The 20,216-nt window shown below is 37.6% G+C and overlaps 1 protein-coding gene across 5 annotated transcripts in view; it reads right to left on the bottom strand.

The window, feature by feature from the left end:
• Positions 1–20,216, bottom strand: part of LOC124115009 (cGMP-dependent 3',5'-cyclic phosphodiesterase-like) — a 73,813-nt gene that overhangs the window by 42,146 nt on the left and 11,451 nt on the right. For all 5 annotated transcript variants that reach the window (XM_046475784.2, XM_046475783.2, XM_046475785.2 and 2 more), the window contains exons 2-4: positions 16,080–16,169; positions 2,387–2,475; positions 549–655 (exon numbers count right to left, since the gene is read on the bottom strand). In XM_046475784.2, coding sequence (XP_046331740.1) covers positions 549–655; positions 2,387–2,475; positions 16,080–16,169 — 286 coding nt within the window. The remainder of the gene's footprint in view (positions 1–548; positions 656–2,386; positions 2,476–16,079; positions 16,170–20,216) is intronic.

Below are 20,216 nucleotides of genomic sequence, written 5' to 3'. Positions count from 1 at the left end.
ATTACGACCTTGGCAATCAAGTAGTGCTCTGATTACAACTTTGGCGATCAAGTAACACTCTGATTACGACCTTGGCGATCAAGTAACATTCTGATTACGTCCTTGGCAATCAAGTAACGCTCCGATGGCGATCTTGGCGATCAAGTAACGATCTGACTGCATTCTGGGCGGAGTGCCACGGATCTTTGTGCACGGGAGTCAACAGGCGGCGACAGTGACAATCTTGGAGATCAGCTAGAGATCAGATAGCGGTCCATTAACGCTTTTGGAAATCATAGCGCTCTATATGACGTTATAAGGCGATTTGTAAGAGTGCCACAGAGCGCCGCTTAGTGGAATGGGTTTATTAATGACGCAACATGATCAAGGGTCCTATCCATATTACTTCATTATGGATTAAACTTGGATGACTGTTGACTATGCCATGATGATATTCTGTTTCTTTCTGCATGTAATTCAATTGTTTGTATCATTGTATGTCCCTGTGTCTTTCTGCTGACTGATGGATACTTATAATGAAGGATGCCACCAATGTCATGTATACATACCGAGCTGGCTCTGTTGAATGTCTTCATCAAGGGCTAGTGCAGTGATCACAGGGTCTTGTGGTGAGGAAATGGGCTGGACGATTTGTTGCCGCTGCTGGTATGCTTTCCTGCCAAAGTAATAGATCTGAATTGGAGACTAGCCTAAGATCAGAGATTACAGGCCTGATGGAAGATGTTGGATGAAATAACTGGTTCTGACATTGACCTTATGCTGTCAGCTTGCTGGTACTGCCATGATTATACTACATGTATTTGTCAAGTTGCAAATAATATTTCCATCTGCAATTGACGCTGTTTTACTGAACTGCACAGAACAGAACAATGATAAGATCTTGAATAACTATAAGATAAGTAAAAATAATAGACAGCACTGTAGCTCACCTGGATTATGGCTGGATATGTTGTCAACAACTCAAAATGTCAAGTTAATATAAATCATGCTGCCAACACCAATTTTCAAAGATTGTTTTGCAGTTGAGGTGAGGTGAAATGGGGTTTAGCATCGTGTCCAAGATTATTTCACAAGTCCAGACTAATGCCGACTTATAGGGGGTGTCACAATAAATCGAAATATCGATATTGCTTTTATTTTGTTATTGTTTCACTGAATATAATAAATAATACATCAACTGCTGACTTGTTATTGTATTTGTGAATTAATATTTGTATTTGTTTAGCAAGGTGACAGAAAGTGGCTTCAGAAACAATACATGCCTAAACATATGGTCAAAGCTTCACACATTCATGAAATTCAACATTAGACAATATTAACTGTATTAACTGTATTGCAGAAAGACAAAGCGGTATTTCGAGGTCATAAGAAATATTGGTGTACATGCAATCAGCTCCCCTTAGAATTCTTCACATGATCGGTGCATTAACAATTTGCTCATGTAAATAATTCATGAAAAAAATGTCAAAAATCATAATTTGTGGAGGATAAGTGTAATAGCATAATTTTAGGCTCAAGAGCATAATGGTTGGCATGTCTGAATACATTTATCGTCATATGCAACAATGTGTTAGAGGGGATACTTCATAATATTGTTGCCATGATATAGCTATGATATAATCCTATATATAGTTTCATCTGTCACAGGCTATGACATAGACTCGCTTGGTCTTTGTCAAGGTGACCGAAAAACCCATTGATATTAAATTTTGTCCACGCTATTATGTTAATAACAAAAAGAGAAAAATTTAAATTACATTTTGTTCAAGCAATAAATAACAAAAAGGGAAAAAGGCAGCATGAAAGTTTAAGAACACTGCATCAGAGTATACTATACCTAACAATATTATAATTTCAAAATATGTCTTACTTTTGTGTTGGACAAGAAGAAGAAAATATTGTATGGAACTTATTATATATACTTGTATGGAAGTTATAATTCAAACAGCTCACAGCTATAAAGATGTCAGAGATATGTGGACTAAATGTAGATGTAACCAGTTTGGCAGATGTAAGAAATTTTGAAGAATACAGTTTCTGTATCAGTCAGTTGTATTTTTACAATGGTTGATCTCAAAGTTAAATTCTATACCAAGTTATCATATGACTCATATGATATATACATAAAAGTTCTTTGCAATTTGAATATACAGTCAAACACTGTTGTATAGAACTTAAGGTTGTCTCGAAGTAAAAGCATTGTCCCTTAGTATTCCTTCTGTATTCATCATTATTTGTTGTGTCAAACCTCGGATAACTCAAAGTATTTACATAAGTCCCTTCAACTTCGACTCAACAGTGTTTGACCGTATATGTATATATGAACATGGAAATGGACTGCCATCTCCGTGACATTAACCGTGTGGGAAGAAATAAGTAATCTTACCATGCAAGTCCTTTTGCTGGAAGAGATTTTCTACCATCAGTTTCTACTCGAGCTGTCTCAGGACTCCGCAAGTATACATTTGCTTTTGTCTGAAATGCAAATTAGCAATCATTAAATGTTTGTAGTGAGTGAGTGAGTATGGTTTTACGCCGCTTTTAGCAATATTCCAGCAATATCACGGCGGGGGTCACCAGAAATGGGCTTCACACATTGTACCCATGTCGGGAATCGAACCCGGGTCTTTGGCGTGACGAGCAAACGCTTTAACCACTAGGCTACCCGACCGCCCCTTAAATGTTTGTATGTTTGTAAGGTACACATCAGCGATCATCATCCTTTTTGTTTTACATGTCTATCAGGAACATCACTTTAAAATTATGCATATTAACTCCAGCACGATAGCATGAATATGTGCCATTAACGGAACAATAAAAGGGCATTATCATAGGATACAATTAGGAATAATGTGTAAAATCGATCAATGTCTATCTGTAGAACTCAACACTGGTAGAAACTAACTCACTTTATTCACTTGTCTTTATGATGATAGAAGTTTTCCCAATAAGCTTTTACTCGTCATATTGATACCTAACTACTAGTCCTGTTGATACCTTAATCATTCTAATTTTTGGATGAGAGTATAGGGCTAGTGATCAGAGCTCCAGATAAGCTTTTGGTGTTGTGGGTATTTTACCCATGCATTTTAAAATCATTGGGTATCAGTAGTTCTATCTGGGTATTCAAATTTCTGTTACCCACTAGTTTTTACACATGTGGGTATTTAAGTTAAATATTTAAAAACACTATTCATCTAGTCCCTGCAAACTGGTGTCGTGTGGGTTCGAGAGCTTTATAGGACTCAAAAATACCACCATACTTCCACAAGAAAGTGTCATGGCAAATGATCATGATGTAACTGTCATGGTGGAGTTTGGCAAGGTTGACGGAATGTCCGTTTATTATTTCAAAATAAGTTGCTGATTTGCTAATCGAAAACGCAGGGCTACTTCACAATATTTTGATGATACGCACAAGTTTATTTTTGTAGCGAATCTGTAATGTCCGTTGCGTATTTGATACGCTTGGATATTATTTTACTGCGTATTTCTGCATTTTGTATGCGTATTCTACGCAGATACGCAGCTTACCTGGAGCTCTGAGTGATAGTTTCTAATGCTACTGAAAATCCATTTATCAACCAGGATTTATCTAGATGAAACTTCAAGTCCAAAAATAGATCAGTTCTTTTTTTGTTGCAATATCAGCATGGCTTAAAACTATGATTGTTTATAGGTCAGTACAAGCATGCTGTTATGAAGTATGAACACTCTTGCAAGTACTGTCAGCAACTGGTGGGGACGGTCAAATTGAAAACTGGAAAATGTTACATGGATTCAACTGTGTATGATTCATAATGTCATACAAATGGAAAGATCAATGTCTTCCTGCTAAATGATGTGAATCAAAATAATCTGGCCACTACCTAAATCAATTTCTCTTTTATCAACATCAAATTATAATCTATATGAGAATAGGAAGGCACAAAAGCTGTACCAGTATATATTTCACTCAAATGAGCTGGAGTGACACTGCCATTTTGAATTTTAAAGAAAAGTCAATCTTATCAGGGACAGAAACTTGCAGTAGTCGAAGCCAGTTTCACCGATTTCACTGAAGGCTGGTAGAATTTGGAACACTTTAGGGGTGTTCCCAAACCACCACTTCAGGGTTCACTCTAGGTATTTTCTGACATGGGCCCTTTATGTGAAAATTTCAAATATTCCTGAGGTACATTTGCTGGTACAGCACAATGTTAAAATGCGCCATTGTATTTGAAAATGTGGGCCTTTTTTTCAATTTAGTGGCTAAAAGCACAAGGCTCCACTCTAGAATTATCCCTGCCAATCAGGCTAGCTGATTTTTTAGATTAATTTCTATCCCTGTCTAACACGTGTAACAAGTTGTTGGAAAGTGATATTGATATATTATTTAGGTTTTGATTGTTTGTTGTTTAATGTTACACTCTGCAAAATTCCAGCTAGATAGCAGCAGTCTGTAAACTGGACCAGACAATCCAGTGACTGATATCATGAGCTATGATCCATGCATTTGAGATACAATGACATCCAATCAACAAAGTCGCCGAACTTGACCATGACAGGTCCATTTAGTCACCTCTTTTGAAAAACATTTGCTGGGGATCATTATCCTTACACATAATCTCCATGGGTATTTGTAGTTTTCTAGATGAATTCTAACAATTGACAGCTTACAAAAACCTATGACAAGCTTTGCAACCAAAAACAGGGAATTTCCAATAAAGGACAATATCATGCAGTGTTCGAATCAAAGGGGCTCTAAGTATCCTTTAGGTTAGCTCTCATGGTATTTGAATCTACAGTGACCCTACATCTTTTACTCCAAGAATTTCATGCTCAAATTTAAACACTGCTATGCATACATCATTATGTGGACTAGCCCTAATCATGCTAATAGAAAACTTAGTTGTTTCCCCTGAAGACTAAAGACCCGTGAAGACCCGGGGTAGAATAGCTCTTCAGCAACCCATGCTTTCTGTAAAAGGCGACTATGCTTGCTGTAAGAGGTGACTAACAGGATCGGGTGGTCAGGCTTGCTGACTTGTTTGATGCATGTTATCCTATCCCAATTGCGTGGATCGATGCTCATGGTGTCAATCACTGGATTGTCTGGTCCAGACTCGATTATCTACGGAACGTCGTCATATAGCTGGAATATTGCTCAGTGCAGCGTTAGACAACAAACAAACAAAACGAAGACCCTAAAACTTAATGATTCATATACATATCTAAATCTTGCAAAACATTTAAATCAATCTTCACCTATATTTTGTTAGCTACTGCAGAAAACATCATACGAAATTACTTTAGTCCTTTTTATCCTAATAAACAAAAAATTATTGCTAGAGCTTAAGTGACAGCTGGCCATGATCAGCATTACAATGTGCTGAGCCATAGGAAGGTTATTATCTCCAACAACCTGTACCAATTGCCTGCTGTTTACATGGCCTTCAACAGCAGATGAGTACACCACATCTGTCATTAAAACCATCAAGGAATCTATAATGCTGGGAAAAGTGGAAGTTTACTGATAAACTTAGGATGATGACGCAAATAAGTCTGCTGCACAAAGAGCTCTCTCTGTGTCGTCCCTTGATGAGATGTTTCATCAGTTTTGCAAATCAAGGCTATTGGGATTGCAATCGGTATGTGCTGCAGCTGTTTCCATATAGCAAGGCAATGCCATGGACTGGCGGAATAGCCTAATTACATGAAGATATTTCAGTCCTGGTTATCATACATCACCATGCCTCCAACTGGTTACATAACATTAAACAAACATTTCATTTCATTTTCTCAATCAAGCAAATATTCTTATCGTTTCCCTGATATAGTCATGTCACTGACAAGATTGATCAAAGGCTGCTTGATGATAATCAACATTTGGAGCAGGCATTGCAATCATTCTCAGGGGAATGTTTTCAAAATAACCATGTTTGACAAAAAAGCATTAATGTATTATGATTCTATTTGATTTTACTATCCTGGACAGAGGGTGCTTTAGCTGATTAAATATGTTCTTTATGCTTTTGTATCCTTCATCTATGATCACACAATCAAAGCGCTTTAACTATAAATAAAAACAAATAAAAGTCACACTATTTACCTTTTGACTGATCTGACTCAAATAGTTCACCTATACACTGATCTGACTCACATGGTTCCTCTATTCACTGATCTGACTCACATGGTTAATCTATTCACTGATCTGACTCACATGGGTCACCTGTTCACTGATCTGACCCACAAGGGTCACCTGTTCTCTGATCTGACTCACATGGGTCACCTGTTCACTAATCTGACCCACATGGGTCACCTGTTCTCTGATCTGACTCACATAGTTCACCTGTTCACTAATCTGACTCACATGGTTCACCTATTCACTGATCTGACCTACATAGTTCACCTATTCACTTATCTGACTCACATGGTTCACCTGTTCACTGATCTGACGACCTACATAGTTCACCTATTCACTGATCTGATTCACAAGGTTCACTTATTCACTGATCTGACTCACATAGTTCACCTATTCACTGATCTGACTCACATGGTTCACCTATTCACTGATCTGACTCACATGCTTCACCTATTCACTGAATGATGCATATGATTTTTATGAATATTTCAAACTCAGTGCCCTTGGTTGGCAAATTGGGAAATATTGCTTTACTGTTCCTATTTTCTTAAATTCAGATGTATATTAACCTTGTATCTAAAAACATATCTAAGTCATAGCATTAGTTATCACTATATCAGCATGAATTGTGAAAGGACAAGGTACGATAAGGGTCCTTTTGCGCCCACATGACATCCATAATTTAAGAATTGTTTGTTTGTTGTTTTACGCCGCACTCAGCAATATTCTAGCTATATAACAGTTCATAAATAATTGAGTGTGGACCAGACAATCCAGTGACTGACATTATGAGCACTGATCTATGCAACTAGGATACAATGACATGCATCAACCAAGTCAGAGCCTGACCACCCGATCCCATTAACCGCCTCTTACAACAAGTGTAAAATAAGAACTGATTATACTTTGTTAATTTCAACAATTGCATGTTTGGGACTTCTGACATCACTAAATGCATAGTTTTTTTTCTAATATTTGAACATGAGTTTCACAGGAGATAAAAACATGTATGTATGTATGTATGTATGTATGTATGTATGTATGTATGTATGTATGTATGTATGTATGTATGTATGTATGTATGTATGTATGTATGTCTTTAGAAATAACATCCTTTATATTCCTGATATTTTTCATTTGAGAAATTTGTTGTTAAAGCAATTGAATATCTCCATCAAACACTTTGATCTTTGTGTCTATTATCTGATGTGTAAAAAATATTTTGTTGTACTGAGCCTAACAATTGTATTATCTGGTATGAGTGACCATATTTTCAGTACAGTCGTGATCCACATAATGCTTGAGACTGTCCTTTGGACAATGATAATGTTATGACAATGATTCAGTTTGTTGGAAAACTTAGAACTGTCTTAATAATATATGGGAAGTCAATTCAACTGTCAACAGATCTAGGCAAAGGGAATGAATGTTTTCACCTATAAAATATGAAAATATTATCATTCTGATGCATGGCCATTTAGAAAATGCAAGCGTTTCTTTGCCAAATTAATAATTAAAGCCAGTGTAAACAAATAAAAGACTGCAAGACACGATGGATGACTGCTGATCTTTGTAGTTGTTTATAATAGATAGTTACATACAAGATAGATAATTTCAATATGCGCCAACATTTTAAGGCCTTCAGTCAGTGATTTATCAATCAAGAGACACAATCTCGTTAAAATCATATCCTAATTCTCGCTACCGCTGAACAAAGATCTGAGGACATCCCATTAGGGGGCATGTTAGAACGACCTTTCATCCGACCAATCAGAGCGTCGCTTACCAGATCATGAAAGTGACAGTCAGAATGTGATTTCTAATCATGCAGCCTCAAAAACGTTAAAACGGGGTATACCGAACGATAGTTATGATCTTAACTACTGAATCTATACAATCTAGACCATGTTTTAGCCATTCTAGAACGTCTTTTGTTCAGGTTTCAAATTTTAAAGCGAGAATTTGTCAAAATATGTTTCGAAGCATAGTCGCCAATTTGAAATTAGTGCCGTAAGCCCGAGAAAGCTACCTCCTGATTGGCTAATGTCGACTTCTTGTCAGTATTTCCATTGGTCGGTCAGAGTTTGTGAAAGGTCGGTCTGACCTGACCCGTAATGGGATGTCCTCAGATCTTTGTTTAGCGGCAGCGAGAAGATCTGATTTTAATGAGATTGTCAAGAGACAAAGAGTGACACCAAACACAAAAGGCCAAACTGCATTCCTTGTTGCTATGGAAATGAGTGCAGTAAGCTATTTCCACAAGTCTGATCTATTAGAAAGTCAGTGTAAGATACATATCATACAATGAGGAGTTATTCACAATCATGATAGTGGACATGTGACAATGTGTGAGTTTCACACTTTTGAATGGAAATCCAATATTTACGCTGATGTCTCAGAAGATGGCATTGAAACAAATGTCAATTAGGACATTTTCCTGATTTTCACAATTTTAGTAGGACATTCATCTTTCTCATATTATTTTTGATGACAGTCTATGTCCTAGAAAATGAAACAACCTGAATATGAGATGGTGTTCCAGGGTTCATTTGCCACACTACCAACACAAGCACAGTGATCACAGAGTGATCGATTAACTATTGGCAATCTTTCATAGCCTATGGGCTTTTTTGAAAGTACATGTACATCCACATATATATGCAAATTACAAATGCATACTTTACAACTTTTCCAACTGCAATTTTTTCAAATAGAACAGATATAAGTTTACAAAAAATGTCCAAGTGCACCCCTATGTTAGGGCTTGTGGTTGAGGCAGAGTCTACAGATAATTCTTTTCTTGTTCACTGGCCATTACAACTTTAAAACCTGAAATTATCCGAACTTTAATTTGTCTTTTTCCATTAGTGTCCATGCAAAACCAAACCAAAAGAATTGTGAAAATGAGGGGACGTTCTTCACGTGTCACTAAAGTTTAGAATGCAAGGCAGAACAAAAATGTAATTATTTTGATTGATATGATTCATAGAAACTATTGTGCTATTTTGATAGGGTTAAGAAGACCCTCATCACTTTCACACAAATTTGTCTTTTTAAAAATAATAATAAGGGATTAGCCATATGTATTCCCCTGAAGACCTTTAAGACCTGTGAAGATCCGGGATAGAATAGGTCTTCAGCAACCCATGCTTGCCGTAAAAGGTGACAAATGGGATGGGGTGGTCAGGCTTGCTGACTTTGTTGATGCATGTCATCATATCCCAATTGCTTGGATCGATGCTCATGATATTAATCACTGGACTTTTTGTCCAGACTCACTTATTTACAGACAGCCGTCATAAAGTTGGAATATTGGTGAGTGCGGCGTTAAACAACAAACCAACAAACAAAACTTTAGTAAATGGATACCTGCAATGAAGGTTCATACAGATAAGGAACACGAAAACAAGTAAAATTTAAGGCTTTTCAAGGCTTATTATGTCGAATACGGTATGCCATTTTGTACAAATGCATGGCTGTTCAAGCTATTTTGGTGAGCTTTTCAAGGTTGACACTAAAATTAAAGGCTTTTCAAGCTGTAAATGCTTCTTGTTACACCACATGGAATTCAGCTTAGTAGTACACACTTCACAAAGTATTGGCTGAAGTATTGAATTATGTTATTATATATTCACGGCTAAAAGAAATGAGAAACATAGAAACGTATAGAGAAGTATGTACGTTAAAAAGTGATGTTTCCAATGTGTACCAATTAATGACAAAACTAACAACCAGTCAAGTGTTACCACAGTGACTTTATTCTTATCACGAAATCCTGCACGTGATTTCCAAACCTTACACCCTAACCCTGCACGAGACAAACGGTGCATCTCGAGTCATGGATCTATAACGTCACATGTGAGGCATTCTTGAGCATTGGTTCGCACAACATACCAGTATGTTCGTTTGTGCATCGAACCAATCTAATATCCCTTAAATATGAGTAAGTCTTCATATTTTAACCAACATGTATGGTATTTCACGTTTCGAGTGACAATGAGTATATTTAAGTCTGTAGGCTAATATTTTAACTTGAGCAGCCTTTTCATAAATTTATTATGTTTACATTAGCAGTGAGTTATTAATTCATTAGCAATATTCATCTATTTATATCGATAGATAATCGACATAAACATGATAAAACATTTAATGAAACATCGATGTCATGATAAAGTTGACATCCCTAGAAATCTACCTGACCAACCAACCCATGTTTGAATACATGTAATCACAACAATCAGTATCTTTTAAGCCTGATCAATAATCACATTATAAGTTATCCTCCCATCATGTGTTTTCATTCGCAATCTATTTTTCCGTCAGCCATTTTCAATTTATATCTTCACGATACGCAATGAGATATGTTACCACCAAGTCAGTTACAACTGAAAGAACCCCTTTTTTTTGCTGTGATTCAAGCGTAACAAGGTAAGCAGATACAAACACTGGTAGATATTACTGTCTACACAAGTGTATGCTAATATTTCTAGACTGAAAAGATGTCATTTTTGACATATCATAGGTAAAATATTCTGATGGAACCTGAAGTCTGCATGTTTACACATATGTAAAACAAAATCACGACTTATCATGTGATGCAGCTGGCAATTTTTTAATTTATGGAAAGTTAGTTTGGCAATCTCTTAGTCTTATTTAAAAAAATTAGAAGTTTGCAAAGAAATCCAAAATGAAACTGATCTTATTTTACAGGTTTTGACAAATGGTCAGCGACAGAGTGGGAAATACCGCCAATATTCTTCCGAGACCTCAGATATGGCTTATAAATCCGAACTTGATAGAATGTTGGAGAGAAAGGCTGCACTATCTTTCTCTGTTCTGTTTGCCATCTTGCGTGATTGTACAGGTAGAGGAATCAGAATAGACTGTCTGAAATCTGGCCCCGAACCTCTGCTATCAATTGTGGAGGAGAGACATTTAGTCATCCACATTAAAGCCATGGCTGATTTTGGATACGGTTATACACATGGAGGTAGTCACTCTTGCCACTGACTTAGCTATTCATCTTCGCAAGTGATCCAAAGAAGACAAGTCATTGTCCATTCAGTGGTTTTTATAATTTCATCAAGCACTGGCAAGATCCGAAAAAAAATGAGGAGGCAGTCTGCCACTACTTTCAGGAACTTCGCAGAATCCTAGACAGGTACGGCTTGAAAGACAGTCTACATCACATTCATAACGTAGATGAAAAGGCGTAGTGGAGCATCACACCCCACTCTGCATTGTATCATCCAACCATGTCACACCGAGAGCCGTCACCAATCCCAAGTCAAGTACATTGACCATACTTGACACCTAGAGCAGCAGGAAAAATCTCTGATTCCGGATTGTCAAATTCCGAAGTTTTTTGTTATTACCTGGAGCACCACTTTCTGAAACACAGTGTCACTGTGTCTACTGACCGTCCCATTCTCTTTCTTTACGATGAACATAGGTCCTATATCTCTACCATTGATAAACTGAGCATCGTGAACATGATATTATTCTGTTTGTTTTGCCAGCTCATACAGTGATACATCCTGCATCTTGTAACCTATGGATGTTGTATATTTCAGTCAATTTTTGAGGGTTTATACACAAGTTTATGTGCGACCATGCAACCATGCTGTAAGCAGACATTCAATGTGTCATTTGGCCTGTCAGGAGTATTCATTACCATTGACTCCAGTGAATCCCCAGGCCTCTCTCAAGGCATGTGGCATTTATCCTTTTGACACGCTGGCTGCTATGACTGGAATTAACTTTGCCTCTTCAACTGTTTTTCAAGAGGAGCAATGATCAAGTGCCGTGGTAAAGGAGGTAGGAGACAGACAAAAGGACTGTACAGAACATTCAGTTATGCAAGAAGACAGTGTGGCATTCTTCAGCAGAAAACAGAATGTTCTAAGGCAGAACCACAGCCGAAAAGAAAAGGAAAGTCATCAGTGCAATCATTAGAGACAAGATTGATTCCAGAGAAGAACATTGAACAACAGGCAAACCATCCTCCAGTCAACAAGGGACAGGTTGTAATGAGGCAGAATAAACCTGACCCCAAGCCACGCACATAAGGCATCCTCTTGCATCGTCTCGGCATTGAATATTATGATGCAAACAACAAAGTTGACTCTGATGAACTATGCTGCCAGTGCCACAGATTCCAATCCAAAGAACTTTGAGGATGTGCATCCAGTGTGTTTATGCTGTGGTCCCAGTGCACACACCCTTCTTGTCACCATTGGGTACATTTGAAAGTGTGTACCCGTGTTATTCTTGAGTTCTGGTGTCCATGTCACCATGAAAAAAAAGAATGAACAGGACACCTGAGACATGTATACATGTGTATATATGTGTATAATATCTGAAAGTGTTTAGAATGGGACCGCTTTTGTATTCACCATAACGAACATTATGTAACAGTCACTTGTACATATTTTTGTAAAATTACTCATTTTATGGATTGCTAGGGACGACAAATTTTTTTGCCCTCCAAGTGCACCATATTTGTTCAAGGGAGATCACTGTTGGTCAGCCAATCATCTGACTGATTGATGTCACTGTCCTGAAGTTTATTTTGGTAGCTGCAGCAATCGGACGATCGTTTCTTTATTACCATGATAACAAGGATAAAAACAATCATGATTTCTTCAAAACATCAATAGAAGTCAAGTTAACAGGTAAGATAACTTAGGTTCCGTATTTATTTATTTGTTGTTAGGGTGTGTGACTGAAAACCAATTACGCAAAGATATATTGTTTTTTCCCAGATCCAACAAACTTCACTCCTCTAGACAGTTTTGAGGACCCACAGAGATATTTCAGCTGCAAAATCCTGATAAAAGAACACAAAGCAAAGAGTCCTTTTTGATGTGACTGAGTCTGCCGTAATTATCAGTTAACTATTACTAATTTCATGTGTATCACAGAAAAAAAGAGGCTGTATTTCTCTGGTAGTACTCTCAATCACTGAGCAATCATGGAGCCAAGTATCGGTTGTCTATTCGCATGGAACCTGAAGCCCTTACTCCATCTGATTGCATCCACAAGACACTTCAAGTTCAAGTAACCACAGTTTTACCTCTATGCACACTACACATGATGATCCATTTCTTGTATAATCAATAATGACAGAGAGAGTCAGGATTACACAATTCTATTTTGTGGCAGGAAAATGTGCAAGGAAAACATGGTAGGAGAGCAGAGCAATGAAGTTTGGACAGACCTTAAATCAATGCATGTGCTCGTTTTACAATTGTGTCCTGCACTAACAGAAAAGATTGCTTTTTTTTGGTTACTCTTGCTGCAGCACCACACACAGAAAAGTCAAAGCCGGAGTCTTGTAAGCTCTGTCCATAATCATTATCACAGTCCATATATCAGCACTAACAGCCACAGAAAATGATGCAAAGATAGTCTTGCAGCAGATGTTTAGTTGACACACGAAAGCAGAGCATGCTTACTGACATAATAAAAAATGTTAAAGAATAACACTGTCACACAAGCTGAACTCGCATGTTTAACAATCACAATATTTTTTTATTTTAACCAACATTTCCAAGATAAATACAGAAGCAACCAAAATCATAGACTAACACTTTCGTCAATGAAAACATGTCTTTTAAGTTTTTTTTGTTTTTTTTCTTGAAAGAACCTTTCCTCTTCTGCTGTAGACTAACACTTAGCCAATGAAAACTTGTCTTCAAATAAGGTTTTTCTTTTTTTCGAAAGAACCTTTCCTCTTCTGCTGTTTTCATAGACTGTGGAATCAAGCGAACTAGATTTGGATAGTTTGATCTAGACTTGCCTTGGCTTTTAGTAAAAAAAAGTACCTAAAAAATATAAATTCCAGTCATGGTCATGGTGCAGGTTTACCAAAATGATACATCTTGGAAATACATGTTCTTGGATCCTACGGACTATGAGATAAGAACAATGTATACAATCATTTGCATCTTATATGATGCAGATATTTGTAGGGGTGAAACACAAGTTCATGATATGATACTATGATACATATCGCGATATGCATATTCATGTCAAATCGCATGTAAACTTCTTGACTATAAATATTTCAGAGCAGGTTTAAAAGGAGAAGCAAGCTGTTGACACATGTTTGTAGTGGTTATTTTTAGTCGCGAACTTGAAACAGTAATTACAATACATTTTGCGATATTTGACTGACAAACACTGGGAGGTGGAGAGAAAATCAATAAACGAGTATAAAGTAATCTGTTTATGCATGTGTATCATCTTGTTTCAATACAGAAAAAACATATCGTGTATCGTATCGACGCATGAAAACACACGATGTACCAGGGTTCACCCCAGATATTTGTTAAAAAAGCACTTGCTTGACCAATTAAGTGATCTGAGGGTTGTAAGTGTTTGACCACATTACATCTAATCTCCAACCTTTAACTATGTTCATGGCCAGTTCTGCTGCCAACAGCCACTACAAATCTGTTGACTGAGAAAGCTATATTGTCCGGCAAGAACAGAAGACATTTCCATTCACCTACGATCGATAATGTCTCTTCCAAAAGACCAGTCTAGGCTTACATGGCTTACAAAGAGAACAATTATTCATAGGAATTTGTGCCCATTTACCTCCATAATCAGATCAAAGGGGAAACATTCTCTCGAACAAGAGATATGAATACACTCACTCCATTATATGTGTGAAGTGGAGGAAAGACTCATTCAGGCCATGGGTCCTTACCAGGGTGTCTTGATGAAGACAATTCCTGCTGAGAACAGACACTCTCTGCCCAAATGAATCGTATAATGTAAATAAAAAGAAACTGTCAGGCCAAACCAAATTGATGTGTCTGCCTATCCAAAAATTTATTTTTAGCATGTTTCCAATCTAGCCACCTGGAATATGAAAAGCTATAAGTAGACCCAAATGAAATCATTTCTATTTCATATTGTTGGTGTGTTAGGAATGGCTGAGGTGAATACCACCTTTTTATATGATTTCTGACAAATGTATGGCTCTTGGAACCACGAAGGAGGTGCATGAAACATCAGCAGATGAATGTTCAGCAAAAGTCAGCATGGTCACTTTTCCAGTCTGTCTGATATTTACCAAGGTACTAAATACAGATAAGCTGTAGTAAAACTGAAGTTAGAAGTGAAATCTAATCAATGCTAAATGCTTGCAAGGCCCTTTCATCACAAGTCATGTGGGTTGTTTGTCACATTAGAACATGTATCAGCCTCTTACATGCAATACTTGATTCATTATCATCACAAGGTCACAAGGTATTGTTAAATATTTCATTACTTTTCAAGATGCAAGTATCATTTTAACTGCCCAATTCAGCATTAGAAATTGGCACTTGTCCTGTAGTCCTTGCCAAACTGCCCAATAGTTAACATGGTTAAGGTATCATAGGGACTAGTAGAAATTTGCCAATTTTAAGGGTTTAGTTTATATGTTATCATTATAAGGACTAGTGGACATGTTAGTTTCTACGGCTGCAATGGTCACTAACATAAAAGGAAATTCAAATCCTGATGATGAAATTTGTACACTACAATACATTGCAGCTCCTCAGCTGATAATAAACTGTTACATTCACTTCCATAGTGCAAATGTTGATCTCATAAACAGCCACCTGAACAGTGTTGCTGGCACCCATACTTTAATACCTGGTATTCATTATGATTCAAGACAATATCACTACATACATGATACATGCAAAACCTATTTTTGCAACACCACCTACAGTTGTTGAAGTTGAATGCCAATCACAATTACTAGAGTCAAACCAGCAGTATTAGAGGAATAGATTATGGTAGATCATGACATAATCTCTCTTGGGCTTCTAGATGAGGTGAGCATCTGATATGTAAATACCATGTAAAGAAAAAGTGCAGGTACAAAAACCTCAATGTGAATCTAAAATAAGACTTGTTTTATTCAAGTGTGATAACTGATGTCACATGTACTTACCACTTGAGGGAGAATGTATGTCAGGGCTTTTCTTATTGCTGTTCTAAGTTCTGCTACTGTTTTGGCTTCCAGCAAGGGGAGGAATGCTTCCTGTAAACAAACATGGTATTATTGTCAACATGAACAAAATGAAGCATACCAACACCACAATGTACAGTTCATGATCCCTGCTGATAAAGGTGTTCACTATTAGAATGAATAGTGTGACTGTTGAATGCAGGTGTATCATCACATAAAATGTTATGAAGTTGTGACAATTTCACAGAACTTGACCATACATGTCCAGCCATGTTTCCATTGCTACATCAGGATGCTATTATGAGCAGTTCTCTGTTATTCCAGTTTCAGCCTGCACGTCCGAAGCATTTGCAGGTAACAGCTGCTGGTTGAATTTTGTTTTTAATCAAGCATGAAAAGAATGGCGACTCGTGAATACATTTGGTATGTTTTGATTATGTTTGTTCAACCATAACACAAACTTTTGAACATTAAAGCTTTTTGTAGATCATATTTTGAACAGGTGGTAATATTGTTTCCCATCTCATGTAAGCTTACCCAGTTGTCGTGCTTATAACTTATACAAGTTTCAATGCATGTCATATGTTAAAGTGAAGTATTACAGTGTTTAAAGGCTGTTATTGGTGATTGCGTAATTCAGATCATCAACCCACTCAAAACAATGCCGCTTCACTCAATATATTTGCTAACACCAAATGATTCAATTTAGCAAATTTGTCATTCTGAGAAAGATTCAGAAACAAATACCATTGTTCTGTTTTCATCAATGTGTTCAGCATCATGCCTTTAACATTGTACATGAGATGTTGAATTAAAGTCTTATGTTTACAATGTTGTCTTGTTTTAAACAAAAAAAGTGCAGGGAAGGTTTTTTTTCAATATGCTCAAACGAGGGAAACGGTCAGACATTGCATGCTTGTGACAGTTGTCCTTGTGTCTGGGGGATAGGGGTGAAGTTGTGGCAGTAATGCCACCACAGAAACTATGCCCGATTGTCTAATATTACTGATTTGTTTGAATAACTGATTTGTTTGACTGATTGGTCTTGCATGCTTCATGTGTTTTTTTCATGTTTACAGGCATCACATTTACTACATGCCCCACGATATTCATGACAAGGCCCGCAATTGTCAAGGTCTATGGGCCCTTGGGCCCACCTTAATAAAATCCTAGGTTTATCACTGCACCAATGAAACATTGCCAAGAACCCAAGAGTGTTTAGCATTTTTGAGAAAATAAGCAAACATGAACGCCAAAGTGAACTTTCCACCATATTAGATAGTGTTTACAAAATCACTATTTATGTATGACAGCTATGAGATACCTATTACATCATATATATTAATAATTTCACACTCAGATGCCATTCCATAGTGATGGGGGTATTGGCCTCACTCAGACTTTCGTATTGCAATTTACATCATTAATGATTGCAATACATACCACAATTTATTGCGTGTGTTCTTTCATCTGTAATTTGTTATGTAACTTTGTAAAAAACACTTAATTTGTGTTCCCCCAAAATATTTCACAAAAGAGTCACAGTGTTCGCACACTGCGATGTTATCTTTGATATTCTGATCATGCTTTCTTTTGATAAGTCCTAAATGGACCCATTCACTGGACTTTCACTGCAAATTCAGTGTTTGACACTGTCCAAAATTTGTCAGTGATCCAAAGGACCAGAACACGGAAAAACCCACGAGCAAGGGTATTCTGCTGACAAACCTGGAAACATAATCAGGGCGAACCAGGATTCGAACCCACAGCTATCTGGCGTGCAGAAGGGATGCAACTCTGCACAGCGAATGGCGGCGCCGTAGACAACTGGGAACATCATGTGATGCACATGCACATAGAAGCCAAAGTGTGTGTGCCTTTAGGGGAACTCACAATCACTAATGCAATTGAACTGAGCACAGGCTTAAAAATGCCTCCAAGTCAGTGTCTCAGTGAACAGACAATATAGTGAATTGTGGGTACGATAGAGGGGGGCGTCAATGTCCCAAGTTGCCGGAAAGATTGGCAAATCAAAAAGTGTAATTTCCAGGGGTTGAAAAATACCATTGCCCGACGCCCGTGCCAAGTAAGGTTTAGATGTCGGGCGTGTAATATACGTTTTCTAGCATGCCCGTGGACAAGTAGAGCACACAAAATGAACTGGGTCAAGTTTCACGCGAATGTAATCATGTGATCATGTTACGGTATTTGATTGGCTAATATTTTGTTAGTGTCCCAGATTGACAATGTAATTTGCATACAGCTACGCCAGTCAACCAATGGGATTAATACATTTCGATGTCAGGCAGGTCAACAACGAGAACCAGGCTTATTGCATTGTTAAATCGTAGTAACACTTCCATATATGGCACATGTTTCTTGGAAATTGTAACGCGAGGTTGAAACATTTTCCGACTTTAGCTCTGATGAAATATAATTTTGTCGAACTAAAACAAACAGAACTTTTAACGAGTGAAAGTATGGCATTTATTTAATATGTGTTTCTTTTCGTTGTCAACTAAAGTTCATTCGAGGCGCTGACCGTGGTTGCTGTAAATAACGGCGAGTTGTGCGATCTATCGACCCCTTTACGCACGATTTCGGAAAAAATCTAAAGATCTAAACTGTATTGAATGAAATTTTAAATAAAATTAATAAAATATGCTACAAACTTATGTCAAGGTACAAACGTGTTTTTTGTATAACCAGATAGTCATAATAGGATTTAATTGCGGAATTTGTTGATTGGTATTTCCGGTGTTGCGTGCAGGTGGTAATGTTTTTGCGATGGGGAAATGACATCGTGTCAGTGATTTGAGTTTACTAAAAGTGTATATAAGTTTTGGGAACCATGTGTTACCGCACACAATAACCGAGTTAGCGCTATATTGAAGAGTGCAATAGCGAGGGATCACTATAAGTAAATCTGTTCTTTCAAATGAGTAAGCTAGTAAAGGACAGAGTAGCTTCCCTTTGCCTCATTAGCACCCAGAGGGGTATCTGCAATAACAATTTATATTGCCAGTACCGCACATGGCCGATCATGTCTCAGCGGTCTATTTTAAGTTTCTTTGGCGGTGGGGACGAACTTAAAAGGAAGGCAGAGGGAAATTCCGAAAGTTGTATATCGGCAAAGAATAAGAAGTATGAAGAATGTAAACGAAAACGAACATTCATCGCTGGGTGGAAAGACCAGTTTCCTTGGGTTGCGTATGATGACACAGCGAAAGTCATGAAGTGCACCATTTGTTCCAAGTACCCAAACATACACGCTTGCAATCGTAAGAGAACGTTTATTGATGGATGTTCAAATTTCAGAATTTTATTCTCAGTTCTGCAGCAGTAACATTTTACTGAATTTATTAGCTAGATTTTGGGCTAGTACATTTTAAAATAGGGCAAGTGAGAATGTTGGTCATACTTGCCCTTGGTCAAGTAACATTTTTAATAATTTTTCAACCCCTGAATTTCTCAACTGTGGAACAAGTACCGTCAAACAGGTGTTCTTGCAAAGAGACCTAGGTGTGACAGTGCTAAAAACAACCTAGACAAGATTGTCTCATTATATTACTTACACAATGCAAAAGATTCAAATCTGTTCCCATTGTAGCGGCCATAAAATTTCCAAGTCCCGGGATGGGATTCGAACCACGGACCTTCTGATCCAAGGTCGGACGCCTTGTCCACATGACCAAAGAGGTTAACCCCATCAGCAAGCTGACAAGGTAAGGATGTCATCTGTGGGATGACTCCACACCCTGCTACATACTCTCCCGTCAGCAGAGGACACGTCCCGGGCCAGATTGTGGGGTACTGAGGATGATTTTACTCAAATTTGATATGAACGTGCTCAGCCCTATGTTGGGCGCCAATGTAGCGGCCATTAAATATCCGAGTCCCATGATGGGATCTGAGCTACGGACCTTCTGATCTAACTTTAAAAACCAGCTCTACACAGCCTGTCTCAAACAAGGCGTCCTATGAAGGGTGTGACCCTAACAGCATACCACAGGCAGCAAAGATTGGGGTGGGTTAGATAACACCAGGAACGGGCTGTGCATCAATGGCTTTACACCATAATTACAGACAAATCAAGTTTTTGCCTCAGATTCACAGATG

The sequence above is a fragment of the Haliotis rufescens genome, unplaced genomic scaffold (assembly GCF_023055435.1).
Source record: "Haliotis rufescens isolate VD_foot unplaced genomic scaffold, xgHalRufe1.0.p SCAF_7, whole genome shotgun sequence".
In the NCBI taxonomy this organism is placed as follows: domain Eukaryota; kingdom Metazoa; phylum Mollusca; class Gastropoda; order Lepetellida; family Haliotidae; genus Haliotis; species Haliotis rufescens.
Note: the sequence above shows the minus strand (reverse complement) of the source record. Positions and strands in the feature narration are given on the sequence as shown.